This window comes from Cladophialophora immunda (genome assembly GCF_000835495.1).
Source record: "Cladophialophora immunda strain CBS 83496 unplaced genomic scaffold supercont1.7, whole genome shotgun sequence".
Lineage (NCBI taxonomy): Eukaryota > Fungi > Ascomycota > Eurotiomycetes > Chaetothyriales > Herpotrichiellaceae > Cladophialophora > Cladophialophora immunda.
The window spans coordinates 2,175,031-2,201,404 of record NW_015622547.1 but is presented as its reverse complement, the minus strand read 5'-3'; the positions used below and the strand labels follow the sequence as shown (position 1 = coordinate 2,201,404).

The 26,374-nt window shown below is 52.3% G+C and overlaps 8 protein-coding genes across 9 annotated transcripts; 2 read left to right on the top strand and 6 right to left on the bottom strand.

Moving 5' to 3' along the window:
* Nucleotides 1-195: 195 nt before the first annotated feature.
* Nucleotides 196-2,522, bottom strand: PV07_11508 (uncharacterized protein). Its single transcript, XM_016398952.1, has one exon. It carries the CDS (start codon nt 2,449-2,451, stop codon nt 274-276), a length of 2,178 nt encoding a protein of 725 aa, XP_016243514.1. The 5' UTR covers nt 2,452-2,522; the 3' UTR covers nt 196-273.
* Nucleotides 2,523-3,659: 1,137 nt separating this feature from the next.
* Nucleotides 3,660-5,471, bottom strand: PV07_11507 (uncharacterized protein; the record flags this gene model as incomplete). Its single annotated transcript, XM_016398951.1, has 1 exon — nt 3,660-5,471. The coding sequence occupies one exon, from the start codon at nt 5,469-5,471 to the stop codon at nt 3,660-3,662; it is 1,812 nt and encodes a 603-aa protein (XP_016243513.1).
* A 1,054-nt stretch (nt 5,472-6,525) lies between these two features.
* PV07_11506 (uncharacterized protein) lies at nt 6,526-7,848 on the bottom strand. The gene is made up of 2 exons (XM_016398950.1): nt 7,611-7,848; nt 6,526-7,551 (listed from the first exon to the last, which is right to left on the bottom strand). The coding sequence occupies exon 2, from the start codon at nt 7,472-7,474 to the stop codon at nt 7,001-7,003; it is 474 nt and encodes a 157-aa protein (XP_016243512.1). The 5' UTR covers nt 7,475-7,551; nt 7,611-7,848; the 3' UTR covers nt 6,526-7,000.
* Nucleotides 7,849-7,985: 137 nt separating this feature from the next.
* Nucleotides 7,986-9,501, bottom strand: PV07_11505 (uncharacterized protein). Its single transcript, XM_016398949.1, has one exon. The coding sequence runs from the start codon at nt 8,534-8,536 to the stop codon at nt 8,195-8,197; it is 342 nt and encodes a 113-aa protein (XP_016243511.1). The 5' UTR covers nt 8,537-9,501; the 3' UTR covers nt 7,986-8,194.
* A 684-nt stretch (nt 9,502-10,185) lies between these two features.
* Nucleotides 10,186-13,860, top strand: PV07_11504 (uncharacterized protein). The gene is made up of 3 exons (XM_016398948.1): nt 10,186-10,798; nt 10,861-11,012; nt 11,153-13,860. The coding sequence occupies exons 2-3, from the start codon at nt 10,971-10,973 to the stop codon at nt 13,415-13,417; spliced, it is 2,307 nt and encodes a 768-aa protein (XP_016243510.1). The 5' UTR covers nt 10,186-10,798; nt 10,861-10,970; the 3' UTR covers nt 13,418-13,860.
* A 494-nt stretch (nt 13,861-14,354) lies between these two features.
* PV07_11503 lies at nt 14,355-17,131 on the top strand. Of its 2 annotated transcripts, XM_016398947.1 has the most exons (6): nt 14,355-14,813; nt 14,910-15,217; nt 15,290-15,691; nt 15,770-16,069; nt 16,141-16,169; nt 16,273-17,131. In XM_016398947.1, exons 2-6 carry the CDS (start codon nt 15,038-15,040, stop codon nt 16,286-16,288), a joined length of 927 nt encoding a protein of 308 aa, XP_016243509.1. In that variant the 5' UTR covers nt 14,355-14,813; nt 14,910-15,037; the 3' UTR covers nt 16,289-17,131. The 2 variants fall into 2 exon arrangements, with proteins under 2 accessions (XP_016243509.1, XP_016243508.1); XM_016398946.1 differs by having other exon boundaries at nt 16,141-17,131.
* Nucleotides 17,132-17,458: 327 nt separating this feature from the next.
* On the bottom strand, nt 17,459-19,391 carry PV07_11502 (small COPII coat GTPase sar1). Its single transcript, XM_016398945.1, has 5 exons — nt 19,237-19,391; nt 19,067-19,170; nt 18,845-18,884; nt 18,716-18,781; nt 17,459-18,651 (listed from the first exon to the last, which is right to left on the bottom strand). The coding sequence occupies exons 1-5, from the start codon at nt 19,253-19,255 to the stop codon at nt 18,311-18,313; spliced, it is 570 nt and encodes a 189-aa protein (XP_016243507.1). The 5' UTR covers nt 19,256-19,391; the 3' UTR covers nt 17,459-18,310.
* A 185-nt stretch (nt 19,392-19,576) lies between these two features.
* On the bottom strand, nt 19,577-23,085 carry PV07_11501 (uncharacterized protein). The gene is made up of 2 exons (XM_016398944.1): nt 22,691-23,085; nt 19,577-22,631 (listed from the first exon to the last, which is right to left on the bottom strand). Exon 2 carries the CDS (start codon nt 22,249-22,251, stop codon nt 19,936-19,938), a length of 2,316 nt encoding a protein of 771 aa, XP_016243506.1. The 5' UTR covers nt 22,252-22,631; nt 22,691-23,085; the 3' UTR covers nt 19,577-19,935.
* Nucleotides 23,086-26,374: the final 3,289 nt, after the last annotated feature.

Sequence of the window (26,374 nt, the reverse complement as noted above, 5' to 3'; positions counted from 1 at the left end):
ACCGCCCGTATCACGCGTGGAAGAAATTGTAGGAACATTCTATTCCGCCCAAGCAGCAGCTGCAAAGATCGACGTCAGATCTCGGTTGTGCCTCGCCAGAACCTCCCTGTCGGTTGCATTGGCGCCCGCCCAGGGCAACGTACTTTTGCATGTCACGTGATGGGACAACGTTCTCGAGTGCTTTTCAACTTTCACTTGTTTTGATCGATAACCATAGTTCATTGTCATGCTTGCTAATGCTTGTTCATTCTAATGATACATATCTCGCTGGGGTCATTTGGTCATCTCTTCGGGGGACTGCACCACGCCATCTTCACCTTCAGCGTCATCGGTCGTCACAGCGTCATCCTCTCCTTCCGTCACTCCGTCGTCGTGCCAGAGCACGGAAGCCTGTCGTGAAAGTTCCTCGAGCATACTGCTCTGCCTCCGCCCTGGTGAAAGGGTAAGTTTGAGATGTTTGTCCTCCGTGGACGACACATTATCTTCGGTGCCGGGTCGCTTTCTGGCGCGTAGGAGAGCTTCTTGCGCCTGTTGCTCAAGCACAGGGTTAGGAACACGCGCCCCGTCATCAATCGGTCCTCCCATCCGCAAGCCCTCCAATATGACCCTTTCAACCTTCAAGCGATTGGTGATAAAGCGAATCTTCGGCCAGCAGCTGCGTTGACCGACGATCAGCATTCGATCCAACCGTTGGGGGCTGGGGTCGCTGAGGATATTCCAGAAGTCGCTGGCGACTGTCTTGGGCCAGATGGTAACAGTGCCTGAGAATCGTTGTAGCCAAATCTCACTCCAATCCTGTCCCATCGGCCGAGGCAGCAGTTCAAGGTGGCGCAGAATCTTCAGATATTTCTGTAGATCGAGCTTGACCGAGGTCTCAATGGTAGAGCCAAGGAATCCTCCGCGCCAGCCTCGGCCCTTGCGATGTGTCACTGGCCGACCTGGCGAGCCTCGAGGTGAGAAGAAGAACAAGTTGATGTGGGGGTTGACCTGAGAAACAATGGAGAAGTTGACATTGAAGTGGATGTTCAACGCTTTCAATGGAATGTCTGTACGCAAGCTTCCATCTTTCCATTTGTTGCCAAACGAGTAGGGGACTAGTGTCCCGTCGCTCGTCTTCCGCATGAGCACGATCGGGTTGAGGATTCCAGGAACAGCCGCAGACGCAAGTACTGCGGACCAGATTACGCAGTCGGGGCTCGTGATGTGGTTATTCAAGATTGTCGGGGAATGAGGATCGGAGGGTACACAGGAGACGTTGAGGATGCGGCCAGTTCTCTGGTATGCTTCTCGAAAAGTCAATGAGCCCCCGCAAAACCAGCTGCATTGCATTGCCCAGTCCAGAGAATCAAATCTCGCACCAGTACGCCACCATCTGCGAATCCACGTGGTAAATCCTTCGTGACAGGCCCTGATGCGATATGCCAGTGCCGGTACCAGGAGTTTCTTTAACTCCTCATCCGTTCTGGTGGCTACCAATGCCGCCACCAGAGCGCCGCCAGACGTACCGGTGATGATTTCGGGAAGCTGACCCGTATCGAGCAGGGCTTTGATGACTCCAAAATGGTAATATGCAAAGGTCGCTCCACCAGAGAGGCAAAGCGCCGTGCGCCCGTAGTTCAGCTCAAGATGCCGGAAGAAGGACACCTTTTCTTTATCGGGAATGTGTCTATTCTCAAGAACGAATCGAAGGCTTTGCTCAACTTGATCGACGAATATCTGAATCAGATCTTTGGTGCCAATATACGTCTCACTGTAAAGATGAGGATTCTCAACACCAACGAAATTGTTCTTGACGCAACTTTCGAGCAATGACTTCAATTCATCCAGAGCCACGAGACCACCATTTCCGCCACGAACTCTTTCAGACTCAGCTATGGCCTTTTGATGAAGCTCAGCTAGTTGGGCCGTGACCTTTCTCACCGTTTGGTGGTTGTAATACGAGTATGGGTCGGAGCGCTTCCACTCTTCATTCCCAAGGTACTGGTCGAGACGGTGGGCTGCTTCCTGCCATTCGTCGTAATTGGTCGCCCGATGAAGTTGCCTGCGCAATCTCTCGCGTTCCCCGGTCCATGAAAACACGTGCTCGTAGGCGTAGATGTAGAGGCGGGTCAAGTTGTAAATGATGAAGAGAAACACTATCCACCCACAGACGATGAGTAACAACGGATAGTACAGGATCGTATAGACGAAGCCTTCGCGAGTTTCATCCTTGGAACGCGGCGCCGCTTTCCGTCGAACTCGACTTCTTTTCACACGCTGCCGCACTGGACCCCAATCATTCAAAGCCGTCACGGGCTCGGTGCTGGGGGCAGTCAGGGCTTCTGCGAAACTCTGGAGATCTTCACGTCGGATAAAGTCGGTCTCGTAATCCGGTAATTCGTGGGGATCATAAGTGCCAGCAGAGATCCGCGTGGACGCGACGGCATCATTCTTCCTGGGGTTGGATGTCATTGTTCTGACATTGTGAGGGTGACAATCTTAGCGAGAGTACATTGCAGAATCACGGAGACCGCAACTACTCCATGGGAAAGGGAAGATCGAGAATAAAACAAGGGAGGGCGGAATGGTGGAGAGATGATGTTAGGGTGGTCCCACTATGATGATGATGTCTTCTGTGGTTGGGGTCGTCAGCGTCCGTCGGCGTCGAGGCTCGGAAGATGGCTTGGCAAAGCGCCACTTCAACGGGTGACTGCCAAGAGAGCGCCACACTTTCTCCAGCCACAGCACACTAGCGCCAAACTGAACAAGGCTCGGAGACGGTTCGGGGCCTAACCCGCTTTTTATCTCAGGGGCCCTGTGGCCAGCCTCAATATCAGCTCAGCCTCGCCCTAAGCGAGCGCCACTTACAACAGGCATGCTGGAGACACGGGCTTGCGCCGGTTCCCATGTATGAACGAAGTTTCGCTCTGGGAGGGCTTATCCGCTACTCAGTGAAGGCGAGCTCTACGCCCAGCAAAAGCTAGTCTGACACATTTGTCTGACTCTCCCTGGTAAGATACCTGCCACTTGGTTTGCTTTCAGGGTTGAGCTGGATGTCTATCAATCTATGTAGAGACGAAGTTGTCAATTGTGACCCTCATCAGACATCTCCTGCGAATTTTGGTCCTGTACATTCAACGAAGACAATCGACTGCGGGAGAATGCCATCTTATCAAGCGTTTCTCCAACTGCTTATGCGAGCACATGGTTGATAGACACCTCGGTACCCTAGTAGGAGGGAAGTAGGACCCTATTTCGGGAACCGATCAGATGTGTGGGATCTCATCAGATAATGAGGTGCTTCAGTCCAAATCTGGCATCCCTGTACACATGTGGAAACGAGGTCCTCTGATGATGATCAAGATTGCCGTCGAACCGAAGCGACGAGCCGTGATTAGCTGCACGATGCCGGACAATGGAGATCTGAGAGCATATGAGGGTCGTGCTGATGTTGGAGATATCCCAAACAACTATCCAACAAGCTCAGCTGGAAAACATAGCCTGTGGGCGATGGTACCACTGTATCTTTCAGTTTAAGTCCGGATCGCATGCGATTGTTGGGTATCTAGAGCTATGTTGAACGTCGCCTCAAACCAATGATACATACATGCTGATGTGTTCCGGTACTACTGTTGACATACCACGCTCAAGACACATTGACATGTCATCAATCCTTGTGATCAGCTCGGACGTCGTAAGGGATGTGCCTCCGTATTGAAAACATATTCGTCCAGACTGATCAAGTCCGGCTCGCTAAAGATCAAATAGAAATACTTCAGTGTCTCGGCCAGCCAGAAGCTCTCCATTCGATCATCCTTAGGAGGCAAGCCGTCAACGCCAGTGAGAGTAATATCAGAGAGTGCAGCATTGGCGAATTCAGTCGTAGTAATATTCCGAATCGACTGGAACATTTGCCACGCCTTCTCCTGGTACAGCGGGTCGCCTGTGATGCGATGCAAAATGAAAACGCTTTCAATCGCTTCAGGCCGGAGTATATAGCGACGATCATCAATGTCGACAAAACAGGGAGGAAGGCGCTTTTGAACGATGATATCATCAATGTTACTGTTTGCTGAGACAGAGCCAGCACGCTCGAGGACAGCAGCGTCATATCTCGCTTGATCCCAGGCACAGTTGGCTTTGGAAGGGCACGGTAACAGATGTACGATCTCAGGCATGACGCCCGTAGGCATGTTTTCGTAAGCCCATATACATCCATCCGTGAGCTGTCTACCGATCTCGACATGCTCGGGAATGGAGAAGAGGCGGCCACCTAGAGCAAACATGCCGCCAGCAAAGCACGTTAGATGCTGGGTTCTTGGCTCTTGTACAATGCCGGTATCATCTGCTCTGGCGTCTCCGCCGAATAGAATATCTGCGCCTGTCGGAGTTGATGGCCGGAATAATAGGTATTCGATCGAGGCAGCTGTTGACTGTTCGTATAGCTTCTTGTACGTAGGTGCAAGACCTCCAAGAAGAGCGTATTCTTTAGCAAAGTACTCGTACAACGAGTCGGACATGCCGCCCAGAGTAAAGGACCCATCAACAGTCATATCCTGGTTTCGCGGATTAATAACGACAGGCCAGAGACCCGGAATCTTTGTCTTGGCTTGCTGCTGATCGAAAAGCGTGGTAATTCTGTCGATAGCATCGTACCATCTCTGGTCGCCGGTGAGCTGACTGAGGCGGGTAAACTCTAGTGACAATGAACCCAGTTCGGAGACCAGCATAAAATCCGGCGCCACTTGCTTTTCGATGCCACCAGCAGCCTTCTTCCAGTCCCACCGAGTAATTGGCATGTGATTGGGAGTATCGAAGGCAGCTAGCACCATCTCCCCGACTTCAATCGCTTTGGTCAATAACAGTCCCTCGCCACTCAGATCATAAGCAGCCAAAAAACCTCCGAGATAGCGGATCGTAGTCTCGAAAATGTTGATCGTATCGTCGGTAGAAGTCGAGAAGTCGATATTGGCAGTGGCTAAAGCAGCTTCGTTGAATTCGTCTTTTAATCCCATGATCCAGAGTGTGTCAAGCGCATCTACTAGAGACGCCGCCCAACCACCGAACGTATCACGACCACCGCCAGAAATTGGTGACAATTCGTCACGCATCCAAGCCCTTGCATGATATGAAGTCCAACATCTTTCGAAAGCCTGCTTGACTTCTTGCTGGCGGCTCAGCCGCACCTCCACATCCTGGACAGGCACAGGGGTGAATTGATGCTGCACCAACGGTAGCAGCTTCGGCTTGCCCGTAGGAACGTGATTCAGGCGTTGAAGGGGGTAATGTGTTTGTCGGCTGTTCCAGGAAGAGTTTGGTGCTGGTACCGTGGGCTTCGGGGGGGAGAACGTGGCCTGTGGTGAACCTTCACTCGTAGGGGTTGACTGTGGGAGGAGCAATGTAGCGCGGTCATGTAGCTGATATAACAGGAGTAAGGCCGTGCATGAGAGCGCGACAAAAATCAGAACTCGGCGCGGGGGAAGGAGAATCATATTCAAGAATCCGTGCCTGTCAGGTAAGTGGTCAACTGCAAATGAGTAGCCGGGATGTGTCATTGAAAGGTGAGAGCTGCGCCGCCAAAGACAAAGAGAGTCCCGGAGTGATCCTCAGGTTGGAAATGGGCAGTCTCGACATGGGAGACGTTCTCGACCCTGTTGCCTTTCTTCGACAACCTGTCACCCAGACCTATTCTTCACTTCTTCTTGATGAATAAAAAAGGTCGGAAACGGTTTCAAGACTGCACTTCCATGATCTTGATCCAGGTGTCCCCTGATGAAGCGGGCTCATTTGACTCACCCACAGCGGCAAGTGAAACCATATAATGAAAACTGTTACATCTATGCGGAGTCGACCACTGTGAGGTTCAAATTACACGCCGAGATGTTCAGCCTCGTCCATGATATTCGACTTGGTTAGGGAGACGCAAGAGAATCTTTTGGGGCGAAATAAAGAGTGACGATGTGGCCAAAAGACATGATCGCGCATATCATCACATGTAGGCCGTAAGCTGTCGAAAATATATGTCTGTTTGGCGACGTCCTGCCCTGTACGATGCCCAAGGCGAAGATATGACCTGTAGAGCATGTGCTGAAGGACGCAAGAGTTATGTCTGCGGATGGAAAAGGAAAATCCCCCTGAGCTGAGCTCAGAGGATGGTTCGCTTTCGTCAGCCTTGCCGTAGTCTAGATAGGCAAACCGAGGAGGCCCAAGCATTTCTGCCCTCGGACTCAGCCTCGGAAGCGAAGCTATCGAACTAGCCTTGGCATCTGGAGAGAAAGAAGCCAACCTCTATAACGATCCTACGCAAGATACTCGGTACAAGTCTTCAGGCCGTACATTACAAAACACCACGTCGCACATTGGCGTAGTCACAAGGCTGCAGGTAGCACAGAGAGCAGAAGGATCAAATGTGCAGCCGGACTATCTGGAGGGGTATTGTTTTGGTGCCTTCCATAATATTTGGATCCAAGTACGCGCTCTGGCCTGTCGAATGGTGTTATCGGGGGGGGGGGGGGGGCAAGACCTCGAGGCTCTACTAACTACCTACCTAGATGTACCGAGTACCTCGTACTGTACCTCGTATATGGGAATATCTTGGCCAGCATCACGCAGGGTTGCTTCACCACGTCAGATCCGGCTCATGTACCCACAGTAACCATCCAATCTCCCTCCCCACGCGTTCATAACGCGCTCATTTGCGCACACCGCTTTTCTGCCCCTCCTCCTATGGCATTGAGAAGCAAAATTGTCTTTGCATTCGACCTCTGGTAATCAAACGAGAGAGAGGTTAGGCTTTTGATCAACAAATAACTGGTCAGATGATGAGCAGTCTTCGGATCTCCAATGCAGACCTCAGCTTGCCAGTGCTGCAGACGTGCATAATTCTTCACCTCTCACGAGTTGCCAGTGGGTAATTGTCGGGAATTGACATCATACAGCGTCTCCAGCCCCTCCATCGGAAGTTTGGGACCAAGGGAGCAGGCGGGCCAGCGCTCAGATGCTACCGAGTCCTCCGCATTCCTCATGGCGGTTGGCCAAGCAGCCCATCTTCCCACACCCATCGCTGCACAATTTTCAGGGAATGGGCAGGGACATCTCCGCTGGTCTGGCCAAATGACTTGTTAGGCAGGGAGGCCCATTTTGTGCCGAGCGGAACCAAAAGTGGCAGCGCTGCAGAGATCGTCGAGCATTTTCCGAGAGCAGAACTCTCATTTGTGCAAAGCGCAAAAACCACCCTTCGGTCGAACGCTGGGCGGTCCTCTGACGCTGTGGGGGTTAGTGTCAATCGAGGGCAACTTGTAGCCTTGAACAGCTTTGGAAGTGATGCAAGATGTCGTGGGCGTGCAACCTGAATCCACCAGAGCTCTGCCGCTAACATAGCCCCCCATGCATCTATTGCTCTGTGCCTAGGCGACCTCGGTGCCGTCTCGCACTGGACGATATCTCTTAGCTTTCCACTGAGGGATGTTGCAGTCAGAGAGGATGATGATTCCATGCTTCTATCATGCCTGACAATGTCGCCCTCCAAAGACGGATTTTGTCGTTGTCTTTAAGGGAATCGCTGCTTCGCCACTCCTCACTGTTAGCACCGCCAGTCAAGTTATCTCGCCGGTGTTTTCGAGCCGTTTTACCTGTGCTGCAAGAACGCCAGTAAAGTTTCTCGAGTGGGCGAGATAAGTTTCTTCTCTTTTCTTTTTTCTCTTTTTTCCCACGTTTGGCTCTGTCGGTGCTGTTGCGGCTGGAGCAAGGATACCAAGCATGTGAAAATCCTTGCTTACTCGTTCCCTTTCAGGTGCAGCTCCAACTTGGGAGCAAGAGTCCCATTGGTTGCTCGCTTCAAATCACTCACAGACTGTCTTGCTTTGCAGTAAAAAATAGCGAGCTAATAGGCACTTGGAGCAAGTCTGCTGGGCTAGTCTGGAGGGCCCCAACCAAGCTAAGAATGGCGTCGATTCGGTATCGACGGAGGCGAATTTCTCTGGAGGCATTTTCCCTTCGATGCACTGACACCGAACTGGGAGACAGGCTTCGATCTTGGCTAGTTGGAGCTCACGGCAGCCGGACTCCGACCTCAGGAAGTGATATTCAGGTAGGATGAAATCATGTGTGCTGAAGCACCCTTTGGTTGACCAATAGTGTAACGATTCCTATGGCTGCGATCTTCCTGTGACACCGCATAATTTGTTTGACGCTGAATGCTTCCCGGTCGACCGCACTACATCCCACACTTGGGGAGCCAAGTGGCGGGAAGGCGAGAGCCAGCCCTCTGCAAGCGATTTGCGGCCAACACACGGGCACTATTATTCGCCCCAGAGGATGACTTAGAAGCAGATCTCCCTATCATACAACAATTGGTGAGAGAACGCCCCTCCCCCCGGGATTCGCTAGCAGAAGCAGCTGCAGTTGTTCTCTGTAGGTGACAGGTTTCCGGGGTTTCTGCACGCAAAATGGAATGCTCAACTGCCGGTCGGTTTGCTGAGACTGCACCGGTGCAAATCAAGCAGTTTGATCTGTTGGGAAATGGTTGCTGGCGTCGAGGCCACCACTTTCTCAGCATCGGTCATGAGGTCCTCCGAAGCTGCAGCTGATTTACACGCTAGCAATGTGACCACGGACCAATGCGCCCTAAGAATTGCAGCGCAAAGGGAAGCATTCTTGCCTAGCGGGCCTCTTACCACCCTCAGATTGTGTCAAAGGCGAACTTGTGGTGAGTGAAAAATATTCCCGCTCGAGCTCGTGCAGCATTCTGTGTCACACGGCTCATGCATCAGCATTGGTCAATCGGTCGAGACCGCGACATGGCACAGCCTGAAGTTGTCATTGTAGAGTAGCGGTCAAAAGCCTGGCCCTGTCGTCGACCGAGCACAGACGCAGAAGGGCTGGTCATGCAGCTGGGCGTCCGTGATATGTGAATGCCGAAGGCAAGGACAGAAGCAGACACGAATGCAGGTGGTAGCCATCGGATTTTCGAAGCCAGAGTTGCCATCTCGTTTCGGTTGGCGTTATCATCGTCAGCTCGCAGCAGGCCCGTCGAATGAAGACTTACAGAGCCTGATCAGGCTACATTGTGTGCTTGTTTCGAGGTATCAGGCCAGTCAAACAGAAGCAAACTTTCCCCAGTGCGCTTTGGCCCTCGCTGGTGCATCGAAGCGCCTAATCGTAGTCTCCCAAGGCGAGACGACAACAGTGCCCACCTGTTGGGCTGGCCCTTCGCAGATGGAGTGGAACTGCCCTGGCGGCGCAGGTAACTCCAAGTCGCTTTGACTGGATAACTTGGAAAGTCTGGGAGCGACAATCAATAAAGTTTAGCCTCGAAGATTTGACAGAACCTTTCCAGCACTCTTGTCCGTTCGCGTGTCGAGTGGCATGAGGGGCGCGGTCAGCGGTTGTGTGATTGTGTACCTCTTCCCGCCTATGATTAGACGCTCTCTCAGAACGATGCTGTGGGAAGCAAGCGAGGGCCGAGCCTGTCCGGCCGGCCATCGACGGATCTCATTGCGACATACTGTGTACAGGACATGGTATGGTGTCTGGAAGCTGAGAGTTTATTTTTTTATGGATTACGATGTCAATCACGAGAATGAGGACACTGGAGGGTGTGCCGCTTCGGATTTCGGGCGGGTAAGGGTGGGCAGGAAGAGGATATCATCGTCGCTCTCGTGATACGAAAACTGTTAGGGGGGTCCCAGAAGGAGCACATTTGTGGATAGGGATATGTCGTCGGTATACCCGTCGTGGAAACGGTATAGACACGCTGCAGGGAGATCAACGTCGATCCTGTTGCCTCAAATGCTCTAATTAGAGGAGTGTCCAGAGCGTGAGGACTACCTCACCTTCAGATTGATCACCTTGGGTGCCACTGGGGTCATCCTGAGGACGTAGTTAGCACTCAGTCATTTGTCCTCGTCGTCTTAGCTTGGTATGCACAGGCAATCCAGGGAACTAGTCACTTGAGCAAGCGGACTACCGTGGGGACATATCGAGGGTTTGGAGGGGCGCGCGTGTTTTGTTATAGGAAGCGTGGCGGAATCCCCTACAGCCCACCAAGACTCTTGATGATATGCATCTGATCCCGCTGCCTCTAACTGACCCGGGCATTATAGTTAGCTCCTGCCCACCCCCCGGCTCCAGTCACCCACCCAGGCCCCTGCATCTGATCTGTTCTAGTTAAAGGTGCCCATTGCGCAGCTGCCCACCTGCCCGCCGTCCCCCTCCACCCTAGCCCAAGGCCAATCTAACTCAGTTGTTACCTTTTGATAGCAAAACTCTGCACGCTCCATCTCCTCCAGTTCCATCCTGCATCCCACTCCCGCCATCCTGCGCATCCCTACACAAACTCCAGACACAGTTGAACTCAACTTGTCACCGCCATTGTTCAATACCCTGGGCTCTTGCACATCACACCTGGCCGTGGCAGAAGGCTGGTTCTTGCCTTTCTCTTCCGTGCTGGTGTTTTCTTTTCTCACACACACCCTCATATCCCCCTCTCAGCCTCATTCATCCCACGGCTCACCTCACTGCTGACCCGTCAAGGCCGTCACTTGCCCGCCTGCGATTGTCACGCAACCACTTGTGCTTACACAACAGTTGGTCGAACGTCCCAATTCACCCTCATATACACAGCGTTCTGCCTCAATTTCTCTCGGGTGAATCAGAATCTTGTCTCACTGGGCAATCACGCGTGAAGAGAGGCACAGGCACAGCTGCAATCTTCCTTACCGGCTGCGGACAATCTTTTCAGCCTGGTCACGTTGGCAGGGCATTGCAGCCGGGACCTTTTACACGCCACATGCCACCATGATTTCTTCGCGGAATCCTCGTACGTTCTCGTCCTTGCAAAATCCAGCCCATCAATGAGCCTGGAATTGACTTGGCAAGCAGCTCCCGGGTCGCACGTTTTGATCCTTCACGCTCCTTTACCTTGAAAATTTGTTTATCCTGAACCTTTTCTACAAGCCCGTCTCGAACTCTCGAGTTCGACGAAGCAGGAGATGGACCGCCTGCAAACAGAAGATGGGCATCATTTCATACGGGTGAGTGTGTTTTGTGGTTTTTCTTATCGCACGGCATCCACAACTATGCGCACAGGTGTAGGCATCACATAGATTGCAGATGCCATCTGCGCCCCTCGTTTCGAGCACCCTTTACTGATTCAACGCGACGTGTTCTATAGTCTCTGGCGCAGTTTATCCGCCAACATGAGAAAGCTCTCGCGAACAGCCTGCAGATGTCTGTTCACAGACGGCAGGCCTCCCTCAATAATAACTCGACAAATAGCTCTGCCCCGACCTCAGGTACTTCTTCCTCGAGTACAAATACCTCCGCCAGCGCTCTAGCTGCAGCATTTTCATTTGCTGGCCTCTACTTTCGATCCCACGCCGCAAAAGCGGCCCTGTTGACGCTGACTCCCCATCATCTCTTTTACCTCCTATCTCGTATGGAAGAGCTGGATATAGCTGTTGGCCCGATGAACATACGTCTAGAGAGTCTCACCAATGAGCCTACACCCTCGAACTACGTGTCCTTCCTGCAAACTCACAAACCAGCCAAAGGCCGCAGTGACAAAGATTCCATACATTCTGTGTCCAGCATGCGCAGTGTCATGTCGGGGATGAGCTCGTTTTGGTCATCAATTGGCCTCGGAGGGAGCACATCCAAAAGCGAGAAGGCCAAAGCCCTCACACAGGCGGATCTAACCTACCTCTATTCTGCATTTACCAAGCTTCCTTCTTTACGCCTCACTACTGATCACCGTGCGAGGCTGATCAAGGGATACGAGGAATTTCCGTTCGATACTGCTGTTCCGTTGTTTGCTTTCAAAAACCTTCAACAGCTGGACATAGTGGATCTCGATTTCCGCCAATTCTTCGGATGGGATCGAATATCGGAGCAGCTGACGCTGCTCACCGTGAAGCGAGCCAACGTCAGTGATCCGACCGAGCTGCTCACAAACATAGTTTTGGATGACGCTGAAAAGCGTCGAAGGCGGTCCACTAAGGGCGGACGTGGGTCTCCCACCATGTCTGCCTCCTGGACTGTACCGTCAACTCCACGAGCTGAATACGCACAGTCGCATTCCGATCCGGGCTCCCCAGCACATGGAAGTTTGGATAATGAAGACTCGATGGAGCCAGGGTCCAAAACGAAGCCACTCTCAGGAAGCGTATCTCCTAAACGGCCGAGCGCCTCTCGGCCTGCCAGCTCGTATAGGCATATTCGGACTTACTCCTCGACGGTGAGAAGGACGGGTTCTGGCAGCTCCTACTCAAGCGAGTACTCGATCCAGCCACACCGTAGCGAAAGCAGCACCAATGTGCTGAGCTTAAATGTTCTACCCCCCTCGAAATGGCAGAGGCTGAAGTATCTATCCCTGGCAGACAACTCCATGACCACTATCTCAGCACAAAGTCTGGCGCCTGTAGCCAGCACTCTTCGATCTCTCAATCTCTCCTCTAACCTCTTCAACGAGATCCCGGATAGCTTGGCATCTTTGACGAGGCTCGTTTCTCTTGATCTGTCGAATTGCATGATTGGTTCTCTCCAGTCACTGTCGAGATCACCTCTACCCGCTATTCTCACAATTAACCTCAAAGGTAACCGCTTACGTTCGTTGGCTGGCGTTGAGAGGTTGCTGTCTTTGGAACAATTGAACGTCCAGGACAATCAGCTTTCAGACCCTATGGAGATGGCGAGGCTCACGGGCATACCGAATCTAAAGCGGATTTGGGTCAAGCGAAATCCATTTACCAAGACGCATTCTGAATACCGGGTAACGACATTCAATTTGTTCCGAAAGACACCTGGGTATGTCGATGACATTATTATTGATGAGTCGGGGCCAGGTTATTCGGAGCGCAAGCACTTGTCGGATCGAGTCCCCGAGGTTGAGCGAGAGCTTTCGCAACCGTCCATCCGGATTGCTGAGCATCCCGTAGTGGTTCAACAGTCCGATCCGGCTCAGCCTAGCTCCAACGAGTCTCCGGAAATTGTGCTTAACACGACGCGCCGGAAAAAAGCCCCTCGAAGACGGATAGTCGATTTGGCACACGATGAAACTTTTGCCCGAGTTCCTGATGAGGACTTGGCGGCGACGATCACTCCGAGTGCCAGTATTGTGCATCGCGAGGACATACCAGCACTCAGCGCTCCGGTCATACCAACACCGGCAGAAGCAGTGGTGGACGATATTTTTGACGGGTCGACGGAGGCACCGTCTGTTGGCTCTAGCGAGCCAGCCCAACAACACGATGACTACCGATCGAAAGTGGAGGCACTGCGGCAAGAATTTGGCAGCAACTGGCTGAGTGCCTTGGGCGACCAAAATTGGCACAACAGCCATCATTTTGAAGTGTTGCAAGGGCAAAGCCTGAGCCATGATGCATTGCATCGGTCAGGACACCAGGTCATTGTTTCTGGCGGTGGGCGGACACTGGGATAAGTCCGCCTCCCAGACATGTGTGATTTCACTGCGTATCTGCGGAAATTTCTTGTTTGACATTCTTACTAGAGGCCATTCGTTGTCTCAGCCATGAGGCCGTGGGTTTTTTGTGTTTGGTCTGCATTGATATACCCATTCGTTGCGATTTTGCCGAAAGAATTGGTGGTATGTATAGCTGGATGGGGGAAACCAGTCGTCAATTCTGTTGCTTATTGCGCGGGCTGCATGTTGCATTCTACTCCGGTGTGTTGTTTGCAGCATAGCGATGGCGTTTTGGGTTCCACTGCGAAGAGCATTTGTTACAGACTGCTTTTATCAATGTCTGCATGATTGCATGAAAGCACGAGACCACGGGACTGGGTTGGAAGTTTAGTCTATTTTTGCAATGGAGAGTTGACTGCGTGATCGTGATTGAGGGAGCCGCCAAACCGAGTAAGGGCTCCAAGTACTGTCACTCGTGGCGACTGCCTCATTCCTCTCCCCTCCCCTGGTGTTGTTCTCGAGTCTCCCTCTCTTTTCCTCACTCAAACTGTATGCTCGCAGAATGGACGCCCAACTGTCTTTTCTCATTGCGCTCGTGCTCCTTCTCTTCCTCTTGGCATTCCTTGTGCTTCTCCTCGCTGTATTAGACAACAACTCAACCAGGGGAAAAAGAAGAGTTGAGAAGAGGGGCTGTTTTCTTTGTCTCGCAACCAAAACTAAACAATGAATGACCAGGGTAGTGCTGTCGTAATAGGAGCGAAAGAGGTGTGTGTAGGAGGTAGGGTGTATGTGGTGTCAGACAGAGGGTTAGGTATGTAGTAGGTGTGGATGGTAGTTGCCAGGCCTAGCAACGAGGAGGGTTGGTGCCAAGAGAGGATACCGCCTTGCCGCCTGCCAGGATTTGAGAAAATAGACGAATCCCGCCTTCCACCCACTGATCCCTCCCATTTCCATCCCTCCATCCACCGACCACTCATCCAGCCCATCTTATCCCATAACCACCGCAAACCTGCACTGCGTTTTCTCATCCGACCGCAGTCCACCTCACCTTTCGCCTGTATCAATCGCCCTGCGATCAGTATTCGATTCATTCCATCCTCATTCTTCAGAGCACTGCGAACCCACCCTTCCTCGCTGACATTGACCCACTGTCTGCAAAAAGAAAAATCGTACGGTGTCAACTTGTGCCCTGCTCACGAATCCAACTGCGTTGCCCGCTCTGCGCCGAGAATACCCTCCTCAGCCCTGCCTCATTGTGCCACAGATCCCTCTAACATCCGCCACGATAACAACACCTCTCTTTGCTGAAGGTCCTTGTCCCCTGCGATCCTCATCCCGCCCTCTTCAAGTCCAATTGGGACTCCTCTCGCTGAGCCCGTTTGTTGGCTGCCTCGGGGTCGAAAATTCAATTTTGGTACATACCCTCCCCCCCCCGGTTTAGTCCCTTGCGTCAGCTGCCACTCACCACCTACCAGAAATTCATCCCAGACTGACAGAAATTATTCTTTAGCAGACTAGCATTACCATCTGCACGTCCTTCGATACATCGATTTCCTTGAATTTTCCCTCTTCCGACCGCACCTGGTCGCCGCCCGCCCTTCCCTTCCACCCCCTTGCCCCGCCCGCGGCGATCCCACCATGGCCGACCAAAATGAGGTGGACCTCGATTCTGTCATCGATCGCCTGTTAGAGGTCAGAGGAAGTAGACCAGGGAAGCAGGTTCAGCTGCTCGAAGCTGAAATTCGCTATCTGTGCACAAAGGCACGAGAAATCTTCATCTCCCAGCCGATATTGCTCGAGCTGGAAGCCCCCATCAAGGTACGATTTGCTCCTCTCGTGAATAACAATCCTCGCCGCGTGCAGGCCTCGGACTGACAATCACTGTCGTAGATTTGTGGCGATATCCACGGTCAATACTACGATCTTCTTCGCCTGTTCGAGTACGGCGGTTTCCCTCCCGAAGCGAACTACCTCTTCCTCGGGGATTACGTGGATCGAGGCAAGCAATCCCTTGAGACCATCTGTTTGCTTCTGGCCTACAAGATCAAATACCCTGAAAACTTCTTCATTCTGCGTGGCAACCACGAGTGTGCCTCCATCAACCGTATCTATGGCTTCTACGATGAGTGCAAACGTCGATACAACATCAAGCTATGGAAGACATTTACGGACTGCTTCAACTGCTTGCCTATTGCTGCGATCATTGACGAGAAGATCTTCACCATGCATGGAGGTTTGAGTCCAGATCTGAACTCGATGGAGCAAATACGCCGTGTCATGCGACCAACAGACGTGAGTATTCCTCCTCCCTGGCAAAGTCACCGCCCTTCACTTTGTGCTATATGTACTGAACCTGCTAACGCATGACAGATTCCCGACTGCGGCCTTCTTTGCGATTTGCTCTGGTCAGACCCGGACAAGGATATCACAGGCTGGAGCGAGAATGACCGTGGCGTCTCCTTCACCTTTGGACCCGATGTCGTGTCACGGTTCCTACAAAAACATGACATGGACCTTATCTGTCGTGCACATCAAGTGGTGGAAGACGGTTACGAGTTCTTCTCCAAGCGACAACTGGTCACCCTATTCAGCGCTCCAAACTACTGTGGCGAGTTTGACAATGCTGGTGCCATGATGAGCGTAGATGAAAGTCTACTTTGCTCCTTCCAGGTATGGCGCAAATGACTTGAACTCCTCTTACCAAACCCCGACCTGTCCTTACTGACTCTCATCTTTACCAGATTCTCAAACCTGCCGAGAAGAAACAAAAGTACGTGTATGGCTCTAAGAGCCCAAGCGGGTCCACTCCTCCGTCTCGCAAATTCAAAACCTAGTCCCTTCGACTCGGGCTGATTCGATCTCATTGATAGCAGGTTTGGAAGAAGATAGGGTCACCTTCTGGCTTCCCCCTCGATTCGGTCTTGCACTCGACCAGTGTCCTTTCCCTCCGGTTCCGAAGCATGCGACCAACCGCCACCACTTAATATTTTCCACGCTCCCATGGACATCTCATCTTTTTTGGACCTGCGAAAGACTTCACACTTGCTCATTTTCATCAATACGTTGACTAGCCTCCGACTTGTCAATTTTCGAGGTCGGACGCCAGTCCCCAGTATCAACAGTGGACAAAACCAGTCATCACCACAACGCGGCGGCAATGTATCGGGTCGATTCGAGGTTCAAGGGCGAGTTGATCTACTACTTTTTCATGGGCTTACAATGGAAATGGGATTACGGATCGTGACGTTTCGTGGAATGGGGTTGTGGTGCATGAGACGTGGAGAATTGCATTTTTGACCACCAGAACTTGACCTCCTGTTCGCTGTGTCCGTGCAGATATGTGTTGTCTGTGCGAAAGAAGGAAAAGAGATGTTGCTGGAGCGCAGGGCGCAAGGCGAGACTACTTTCCCCCATTCCAAATGTACCACGCAAATGACGGGTTTTGCTTTCATGCCTTTTCGATGCGGTGACGAAGGATGGACAAGAGACGCCCATGGAATGATTGAATGCACGGTGCAGAACAAGAATAAAGCAGATCATACCACACGACACAACGCAGAGCAGTTATGCATCAAGTTAGCAGTTGAATCCGCTCCCTCTGTATCAAGATGACTTCAAATAGTAGTATACTGCCGGCGCCTTGATTTTGCTGTCTGCTAGTATTGTACAAAATAGAAAATGTCTTGTTATCAACCAAGAATAGAAGAACACGGCAAGGTGAGCCAAGCGCACACTATAGCATTCGATTGAATGTCGCTCGGTCACCCAACATTTCTGTTCCGTGTCTCATCGTGGCTCGAGCCCAGGCTTTCAACTACACATGTACGCCACGGGGATCAACAACATGCTGAGCAAGCAACTTAGAAGTCAAAACCGTCGCGGTCCTGGCCAGCGGGTCAGAGGAGAAGGGTAGAGAGAAGAGGCAAAAGCGAGAGGAGACGTGAAGAGAGCATTACACGAGCGACTGTGCATCCATCTGCGGCGGTGCATATATGCATGCATACATATAGATCGTTGAAGGGCCGAGACCGTGGATATATATACCTAGTATGCTAGGGACATCACACGCCTTTTTTCCCTTCAGTGTGATCTGGATGGATACATACTGATCTCCTCGAACAGACCTCAGACTTACGTTTTAGGTGTCCAGATAGGTAGATACCATAGATATCAAGTGGCGTCGAGTCTGGACGGCATGTACTCGGTACATCTGTCTCTCTCTCTCCCCCCCCCCTTTCTGCGAGTGGTTTGGAGGGTGCTCTCAACCCATCAGTTTGACACGGCTTGTATTTTCATTCCTCGATCTAACAATTGGGGGTTTCTGTCTCTTTGTCGCTCTCGCTTGTCTCTTTCTTGGATTTCTTGAGAATTTGGGCGGGCCCCGTTCTGTTTACTTTTGGATTCTTTGGGTTGGATTTTCCCATCTCGCGCGCTCTCTCTCCCCCCCCTCTCTCTGTGGGTCGTTCATCCTCGTCTCATGTGGGCCTTTTTTTTTTCTTTCTCCCTTTCCTCTTCGGGGTTTCTATTCTGTCTCTTTTATTCCGTTGGATTCCCTATCAGCAGCTAGCTAGCGCAGTGGAAGGAAATCAAGGGCTGGTATCGTCTCGCGGCATGGTGCTTGACGGCGTTGAAATGGTCGGGATCTTGATGCAAAAGGGGAATTGTGGCTTGTCGGATTGATTCCTGTCTGCTGCTCGAGGGGTCTTGAATGCGTTGATGCGTCATGAATGCAGGGATGGATGCATGGATGGGTCTGATGAATTGGACTTGATTGATTGCCTGCCTGCCTGCCTGACGAACGGTGACAAAGGACTATGGGGATTGTGGCTCGACAGATGAAATGTATCGGTCGCTGGAGACTGTCGAAATCGCCTCTTTTCTGTCATTATGCATCATCTGCTCTGCAATCTTTCAAACATATTGCGCCAGCCATCTGATCCCCTCTCCGTAACCCTGCCTCATGACAACACTGCACATAAACACCTCAATCGGCCTGATCCCCTCGAGCGGCACCTTGCCCTTCCCCGTGGTCTGGTACAGACCCAACTGGTGTCTCAATTCGTCCTCTGACACGGCATCCGGGTGATCGATTTTGTTGCCCAATATCAGGAACGGCGTCTTTGCGAGGTCTTCCATGGCCAGGAGGGCGTCGAGTTCGGCTTTGGCTTCAGGCAGACGTTCGTGGTCCTTTGCGTCAACGAGGAAGACGATGCCCGATACTTCGGGGAAGTAGTCGCGCCAAAGCCGGCGTGCTGTTCAAGATTCAGTCCACCCGTCTGCGACGCCATAGCTTCTGGGAAATGTTGCCCAACGTACCTTGCTGGTGACCTCCTAGATCAAAAGTTGTGAATCTGTTGTTGCCAATAGCGAGTTCTTCGGAGGCTGTGCCAGAGATTGTGAGTATATGACACTGGATTGGGGCTCAAACGTCAGGGGAGTACGTACTAGGATGTAACGTTGGTTGGAGGATCGCGACTCGGTCATTCTGTCAAATAGCACGCATCGTCAGCATTGGAGTCCCATATGCTCGAACGTTGTCCAAAACTTGAGTTCTTCGAAAGTCGTGATCAAGCCAATGTTGCATGATGTCCTGGCACCACCCGATCTCTTCTCATCCAGCTCCGCACCACATGAATTCCAAAGATTGCTGCTCCGGTGTCTTCTCACCTTCAACATGTGTAATAATGTCGTCTTTCCCGCATTGTCGAGACCGAGGAAGAGGAGTTTGGCATGCTTGTTGAGGAGGCCTAGAGAGGCGAGGATATCGTAGACTAGAGTGATAAAGCGATCAGGTCAGTCTGTCCTCTGCACAAGCGCAGGAATTCCGCTGCACATACACCAATTGATGATCCACATATTCGCAGTTGTGAGGACGTGGAGGATTTCTTTGCGAAAAAGCAATCACAGAACGGACGAGGAGGGCAGACAACGAGATTAAGAAATGATGGAGGCACTCGGCCAGATCTCACGGCAGTAGTGAGGTGATGGGGTGCCACCGTATGAAAAGTTCCTAAAAGAGAAAGAATCCCAAATAATACTCGGGGTTAGTCTTCCGTTGAGGCATTTCACGTGATGACGTCCACGTGACCATCACTGCTCACGAGATCGAGCAAGTCGGGAGAATGGCCTGAGGACTTACTGTCAGGACCTGATGAACAGAAAGGAGAAAGACAAATACAAGAATACTGCTTTGTGCATATCACGCTCTACAATCGAGTCTGCCACTCGAGAGAGCTATTCTGATATCTGGGGACCATGCTGATGGTCATGTCATATATTTACAACGCAAAGATTCGCCTCCCGCGACAGACGCCAGTGCTATGCATAAAGGCCCTCTGAATCCCAAAACCGTCATCGTGTGAAAAATGGTATGCAGGCTGTGTAATGACCCATGTCGCTCCCACCCAGACCCGTCATAAAGTTCGTCATACTCGAGCGCAAACAGGCATCGATATATGTTCAAAGAGGCTCAAGTAAGCCCGAGTAGAAGTGGTCGACAAATAAAACAGTATATGTGTAAAGGTTTGTAAAGGGAATCAAAGTGAAAGCACCAGCTGGGTCTGCTGTCCGATGCCGTAGCCTTTGGTCCGCTCAGCACATTCGAGACCAAGCTCCTTCATCCTTTCCGCTCCACGACCCGGAACCGGTTTGCGTTCAGCTTGTTCCTTGGCCGCTTTACGACAATGCTGGCGCCAATATTTTTCTTTGCGCTTCTGGCGTTTCTTTTCAAGCCCGGCGACAATGTCGACTGGCCCACGAACGTGCATGTCCGGACGTGGCGGCTCTTCAACAGCCGGTGTGACAGCTCCCGATGCAATATTGGAGATGGAAGGACTGCCAATATGGAAGTTTTTGAAGAATGGATTAGGAGTGTCTGGAAGCGACGCTGTCCGCTCCATTGTCGGGCGTTGAGCGAGTCCTCTTGGATTCCGATTGATCCTGGTCGGGATACCGGCGTTGGTCGGCGAGCCTCGAGGGGAACGCAACTTAGCTAACGGGAAAGGTGACCTGAGTCTGGTGGGAGAATGCCCAAACAATTTCCGGGGCGGCGGTGACCGTGCAACCGCGTGCCTAGGAGGTGGCGAGCGGAGAGTGCAGCGACCGACTCTTCCGCCGAACGCAGTACGAGGTGGAGAGGGCGAATGAGCAATCGGCATGGTGAACGACGGCTTCCGGCGTCCACGATGCTCCTCGTCAAAATCGGCAAATCCATCCTTCAGCCACCGTGGACCGTCCGAACTTTCCTGCGACTCGTCGAGCTCTTCTTCGTCGCTGTTTTCTTCGTTGTCTTCCGGATCAGTCGTTGGGAAGCTGGGATCAATATCCTGTGGGATGGGGATGTGCTTCTCTCGCTTCTTCTGCTCGCGGCAAGAGATATACGCGGCCTCCAAGGGACGATCCTCATCAAGCGTTCCACAAACAAAGTCGGTGCTATCGGGCAGCTCCGGTGTGCCAGGTCTCATCCTCGACACCTTCAAGGCATTGTTGCGACGTCTTCCAGCTTGCTTCATCATTGAATGGATGGGCGGCGTGCTGGACCGGATCAAGGACTCGACAGAACTGGCCTCAGACTGTCGTCGTGCGCTAAAATGACTGATGTTCAGATGCTCGCTGTTCGTGGCCACACCGGTGTTGGAAGGCGCCCAGAATCTATACTCAGAGCCGCCATCGCTTTCTTCATCAGAGCTGGCAAATCCTCCTTCGTCGTCCGATTCATTGCCACCGTCGGAGCCGTCATCGGATGGGGCGAAGTCGTCTTCATTGTCATTGTACTCATCCTCAGATGCGTTCTCAAGCTCCTCCTGTTCTCGTTCCTCTTCCTCCGCCTCCTCTTCCGCTTCGCGACCGATTTGCCGGATGCGGTTTTCCTTTTTCATGCAATCATCAAGGGTGAGCTTCTCCTTATGAACCTCGGGCTTGTCCACCCATGAGTCGGTCTCATCCTGAGATGCGGCGAATTCATGAAAGGTCGCCTTCGGAGAGGGTGGGGTAGGTCTCGCTTTCTCGGGACTAACTACCCTGGCCGTATCGGTAGAGTGACCGGTGAGGTCGACAGAATCCGAAGTGGACTTGCGCCGGAAGGGGGCGGGAGATGGGCGACGTGTGATCTTTGATTCAGCTCGTAACTTGGCGGGAGAGCTTTTTGGCTCGTTTGTGCTTGTTCGCGAGGGGCAAGCAAAGGTGATTGCACACTTCCGCTTGGGAGCCTCAGGTTGCTCGGTCAATGGCTTTTGCTTGCTCACTTTCACGCTGTCTTTGCTCTTCTCGGAATCTGTGCCTCCGCAAGCAAACATGATGCAACGTTTTCGGCCCAGTGTCTTCTCAACCGCTGCTTCGCCGACTTCTGCCACTGCTACCCTTTCGTCCTTCGTTATCGGGGCAATGACCACTTTGGGACTTGTTTTCTTGAGATTGAGGAGTGGGCCGAAACGTCCCGACGGGGGTGGTGGACTGGGTGTCGCTGACCGCGACTGGCTGGTGTCCCCGTCACTCGTCAACTCCGCGGTCGAGGGCATGCTCGCCGTGCTGTGAGAGGACGTCGTTGACAATCCACGATCGGCCAATTTATGCGTATCATCTTCGTGATTGGACTCTGCCCGGATGGCACGAGTCAGGAGAGACTCGCGGCGAGTGTTCGGAGGAGCGTTGGATCGGTGGTAGAGAGCCTCTCGCGTGGGGACGATGGTCAGTGGGGATACCTGGTCGTCCGGCGGTTCGTCGGCGTCCGCACTGAGCTCGTCGTCACCGAGGGGAAGTGTGGGGGCGTTTGATAGATTAAACATCTTGAGTAGACTCTGCATGGCTGAATTTCTTCGGGTGGCGTCCATCTGGTGCTTCTGGTGATGTGCCATCTGGACTGCAGCCAGGACAGACAAAGGTAATGTAGAGGAATGAAGGAGATTGCAGGAAGTTTTCCCACAGCCCAACACAGATGGCGATCGAGTTCAGGCAAGAACGCTACCAACACCAGTGGCCGGCTGGCACTGTTTTGCTGGCGGGAAAAAGATATTGATTTGGCCCACAGGGACCGCCGCTGTTATAAATTGGACTTCGACATTTTGTGATTTATAACAAGTCAATTCCTCTGAACACCAGCAGAGTGGTAAGGCGTGAACAGAAGAGTCTTCGCGTGGTAGGTAGTCAGTCAAGACTGCGGCGCGGCAGGTGGCGCTTCTGCGGTGACTGCGGTGTCTGGGGGTTTTGCGAGGGCGGAACTTCGAGAAATGGGGAACTGAAGGGCGTGAGTAGAGATGCGGGTATATGAATTCGAAATGAGAATAGATTGCTTACGAGAGGAGAATGGTCAAGAGACCGAAGATGCTGGATGAGAGGAGCAGTAGGAAGAAGACGGATGTAGGATGGCGAAGGCGGAAAGTGGCAGTAGGCAGTAGTAATCGCAGGTGGTGTGCTTCTGCGCTGGGGGGTAGGGAGCAGTCGGGAAGCGGGAGTGGAGAGGGAAGAAAATTTGGAGAGGAAGAGTGAATAGAGGGCGACGGTGAAGAGGAAATGGGTGAAAGATGAGGGAAAAAATGCGGGCAGCCGGAATAGCAGCAAGCGAGAGAGAAGAGAGAGAGGGTGAGAGGAGGGATGGAGGGATGGCACCAATTATGGCACCAATGGTACCCGGATGGGCTGGTTTGATGGCGAGAAAGAGAAATTTGGAGAAAGAAGGAAAAAGATTTGTGAGCAGAGGCAGCGAGTGAAGTACCTGGTCTCTAAGAGACACACACAAACAAAAACCCAGCCAGACTTGCAGCCGCCAGCCAGAAGATGCCAGGCCAGACGGGACCCAGAAGGGCACCAGAGAAGAGGAGGGGGGTGCCACTGGGGGAGACCAGCCAGTCAACAGTCAACGGATTTCAGCTATTAGGTGTGTTGTTTGGACGGATTCCAGTTGGGCTGTTCATTGTTGGGTTCCCCCTAGGTACCAAGGTCACCCCGCTAGGTACTTGTTCCTAGGCACCCCAAGTAGGTATGGAGGGCCCCCTAGGTTGCAATTTTAACTTGTTCCTCCTTACTGGTGCCTCTGGCTGCGTACCTCTGAGTACCAAGTAAACGCCGCAGGCATGTGGCTCCCGCCCAACTACTGAAAAGCCCTTCACTAGCCAGCTGTATCCCAGGCCTTGGAAAAAAAAAAAAACCAACAAAATCCCACCCACACAGCCCACTACCCACCGACCATCAAGCACCGACCACCGCACCGCTAATTCTGAAACGGCAACTCGTCGAGATCTCGGACTTGGGGCCCTCTGTTGATCAATCCTCCCAGCGGCAAAGGCGCCCCAAGCTAGCCTACCTCTCCATCATCCTGCACTCGAAACCGCCCACTTGACCTCACTTCCACACGGGATCTCCAACCAGCAAAATGGCCTTCGCTTTCTATTTGGCTTTTCGCCTCCCGAGTTATCCACTTGGTGGTCCCTGCTGCCTTGTGCGCTGGTGAAATTGCGCCCCTCCACAACTGGGTATCGATCGGTGTAATCGCAATACTAATGCAAAGAGCAAGAGAGGGAGACATTGACCAAAACTACTGCAGGGTACTTGATCAAGGCCTTGTGCCTGCCTCATGGCTTGAGATCGATGAACCAGCAACAAGCCCTGGTACACCGCCTTACACTCGGTACACGCAGAGACACGCTTTGTTGCCTGTATAGGCTCCGAATCCGATGTGCTAATTTTATATGCTTTGTGTACCTCAGACCCCTTGTTGATCTCACCACATGGACAGCCGGTGTGCTGGGAGACGGTGCGTCTCACGAGTCAGGAGGCAGAAACAAAGCACTGGTGTCCCTTCGATCGGCATGCCCATCTGTCGCCACGGTCAGATCATCTTTGCAGTGACATTCAACACAGTGACAATTGGCAAAATTGCCAAGGGGGCCATTTCCGGGTGTGCCTTTGCGATGGGGCACTTCCCGTGGACCCTTAGGGTTCGTGACTTGTTCCTGGGTCTTGCAGGCATCATGACCGGGAATTTTCGCTGTCTTGACGCAATATGACAGAATGCATATTGAACGCTGGCGCGTCATCTGAACGCTTATCCAACGGGAACGCGTTGTCATTTCCAGGCCTTTATTTGTTTGGTACTGTGATCAAACCTTTTTCGCCCACCCATGAACTGCCGTGGGTCAAACGGCGCCTGCCCTCCCGAAATCAGGTTCTGGGACGGGCTACATCATTGAAGAGCTTAACTTGGCACCGCTTCACGTCGTTTTCATTACTACCAACCCGCTTGCTTGGCTTTGTGAATGAATCCAATGGCAAACCAGGCGGTGGCTCAGTATGTCGCATCTCGCTTGTCCATCAGTCAGTCTCACTCATGAGAGAAAGATGAGTGATCCGTTGCATGTGGAGAGGATTCGAAACCAAGCATTACTTGGTATACAAAGTATATGCGGTTTCGGTGTCTTAATACAACATCGAACTTGGTTCCTGATATTGTACCAACTGAGACCTGGCGTTTCAACGCGCGTCATCTTTAGCTCTTCCCTGCATTTGCGCTTGATTTCTCTGTCCCCCTCCAACCAGGCTGAACGCCGTCCTGTTCCGTCAGCTGACATGACGTCAACCTCCAAGCCTCCCAAAAGATACGCACACTCATCCTCGCGCTTGTACTCGGTGCTTATAGGCACCTGGAAAAAATCCCACAGGATGCTGAATCACGACTCTGGGAAGATTGCCCAGGGATCCTGGCATGCTCACAGGGGAAACTGATTGTCTTGTTGCCCATTTCGCGGGCCGCACGGCGCGATGTGGTCTTACCGTGACAGACACGGATACAGTCCACCAAGCGCCACAGCGTATTCCTCCAATCTCTTCCCTCCCGCGAGACCAACAAACATGACATGATACTCTGACAGTGCACTGCTACATCCGGCATATTGCTGATTCTTTCCCCCACTGCTCACCAGGGAGAGCTGCATAGGTGCGATGGAGATGTTGGACTATAGAGCCAGTCAAACGCAGGCACTACCGTGTGCTACGCTCGGCAGCTTGCCCCAATGCATCAATTGCAGAGATCTCTTCACCTGACGCACACACCCACAGCGGTCCGCATTCGCATGAAACCAGGGGCCCCTTCTGCGATGTCCGAGGGTGAACAGGCGCTCTGTGCTACTTTGCTCCTTGCAAGAATGATTCTAGAAGCATTTGCACCGGTGACACCGAGTATAAGCCAGCTGAAGCACAAGGCAACCTTGGCCACCTGGCTGACCACGAGCCTTCTGACAGTCGGCGATGCATGCTTTCTCAGCATCAGCAATGTGGCATTGAATGCACTTGCACGTACTCGTACCTTGCTCTCTTCTGAGAGAGCTCTACAAAGCTATCGTGCAGCTATGCAAGGAGTTTATTCATCCACAGTGTGGGGAAAGCACAGTAGCTGCATGCCCAAGCGAACATCCTCCACACTATGAAATCGGTAAACGAGGTTGCAAGAGCTAGGTGAATAATACGAGACCACGACTGCAGATGCAAAGAACCGCGGGATATCACAACAATTCACAGTACCAAATACAAATTGTCAGTGGCCTGGGCGGGTTCTGGATCTCAACATACGACATATGAATGGGCGAGATGGCAGCGCACAGACAGTGGGGCACGGGGTGGGTCTAGACCCGCAGCTCCGCACGAGAGCGGACTTTTTACTATGAGGCATTTTCGAAGAGCCAATAGGAGCGATGGCCAAATCGGGTCTAAATGGGGACTAAAAGAAGGCTAATGCAACAACCACTTTGAGAGAAAAGCAGACGGCAACTTGTGACCACCAACGTCCGCCACTCATCGACCGAGGTTGCTTTTCCTACCCCTCACTGCACACATTCCATTTCCTTTGTGCGAAGATGAAAACAAACAGCGAGTCGTGTTCATGGTTCCTTGCGATTTGCAGTGTTGGCCACTGGAGCTGACTGGTTGCGTTGAGAGGCAGACCGGGATTGACCGATGTACCTGGTGGCCTCAACTGTACGCCGTCCG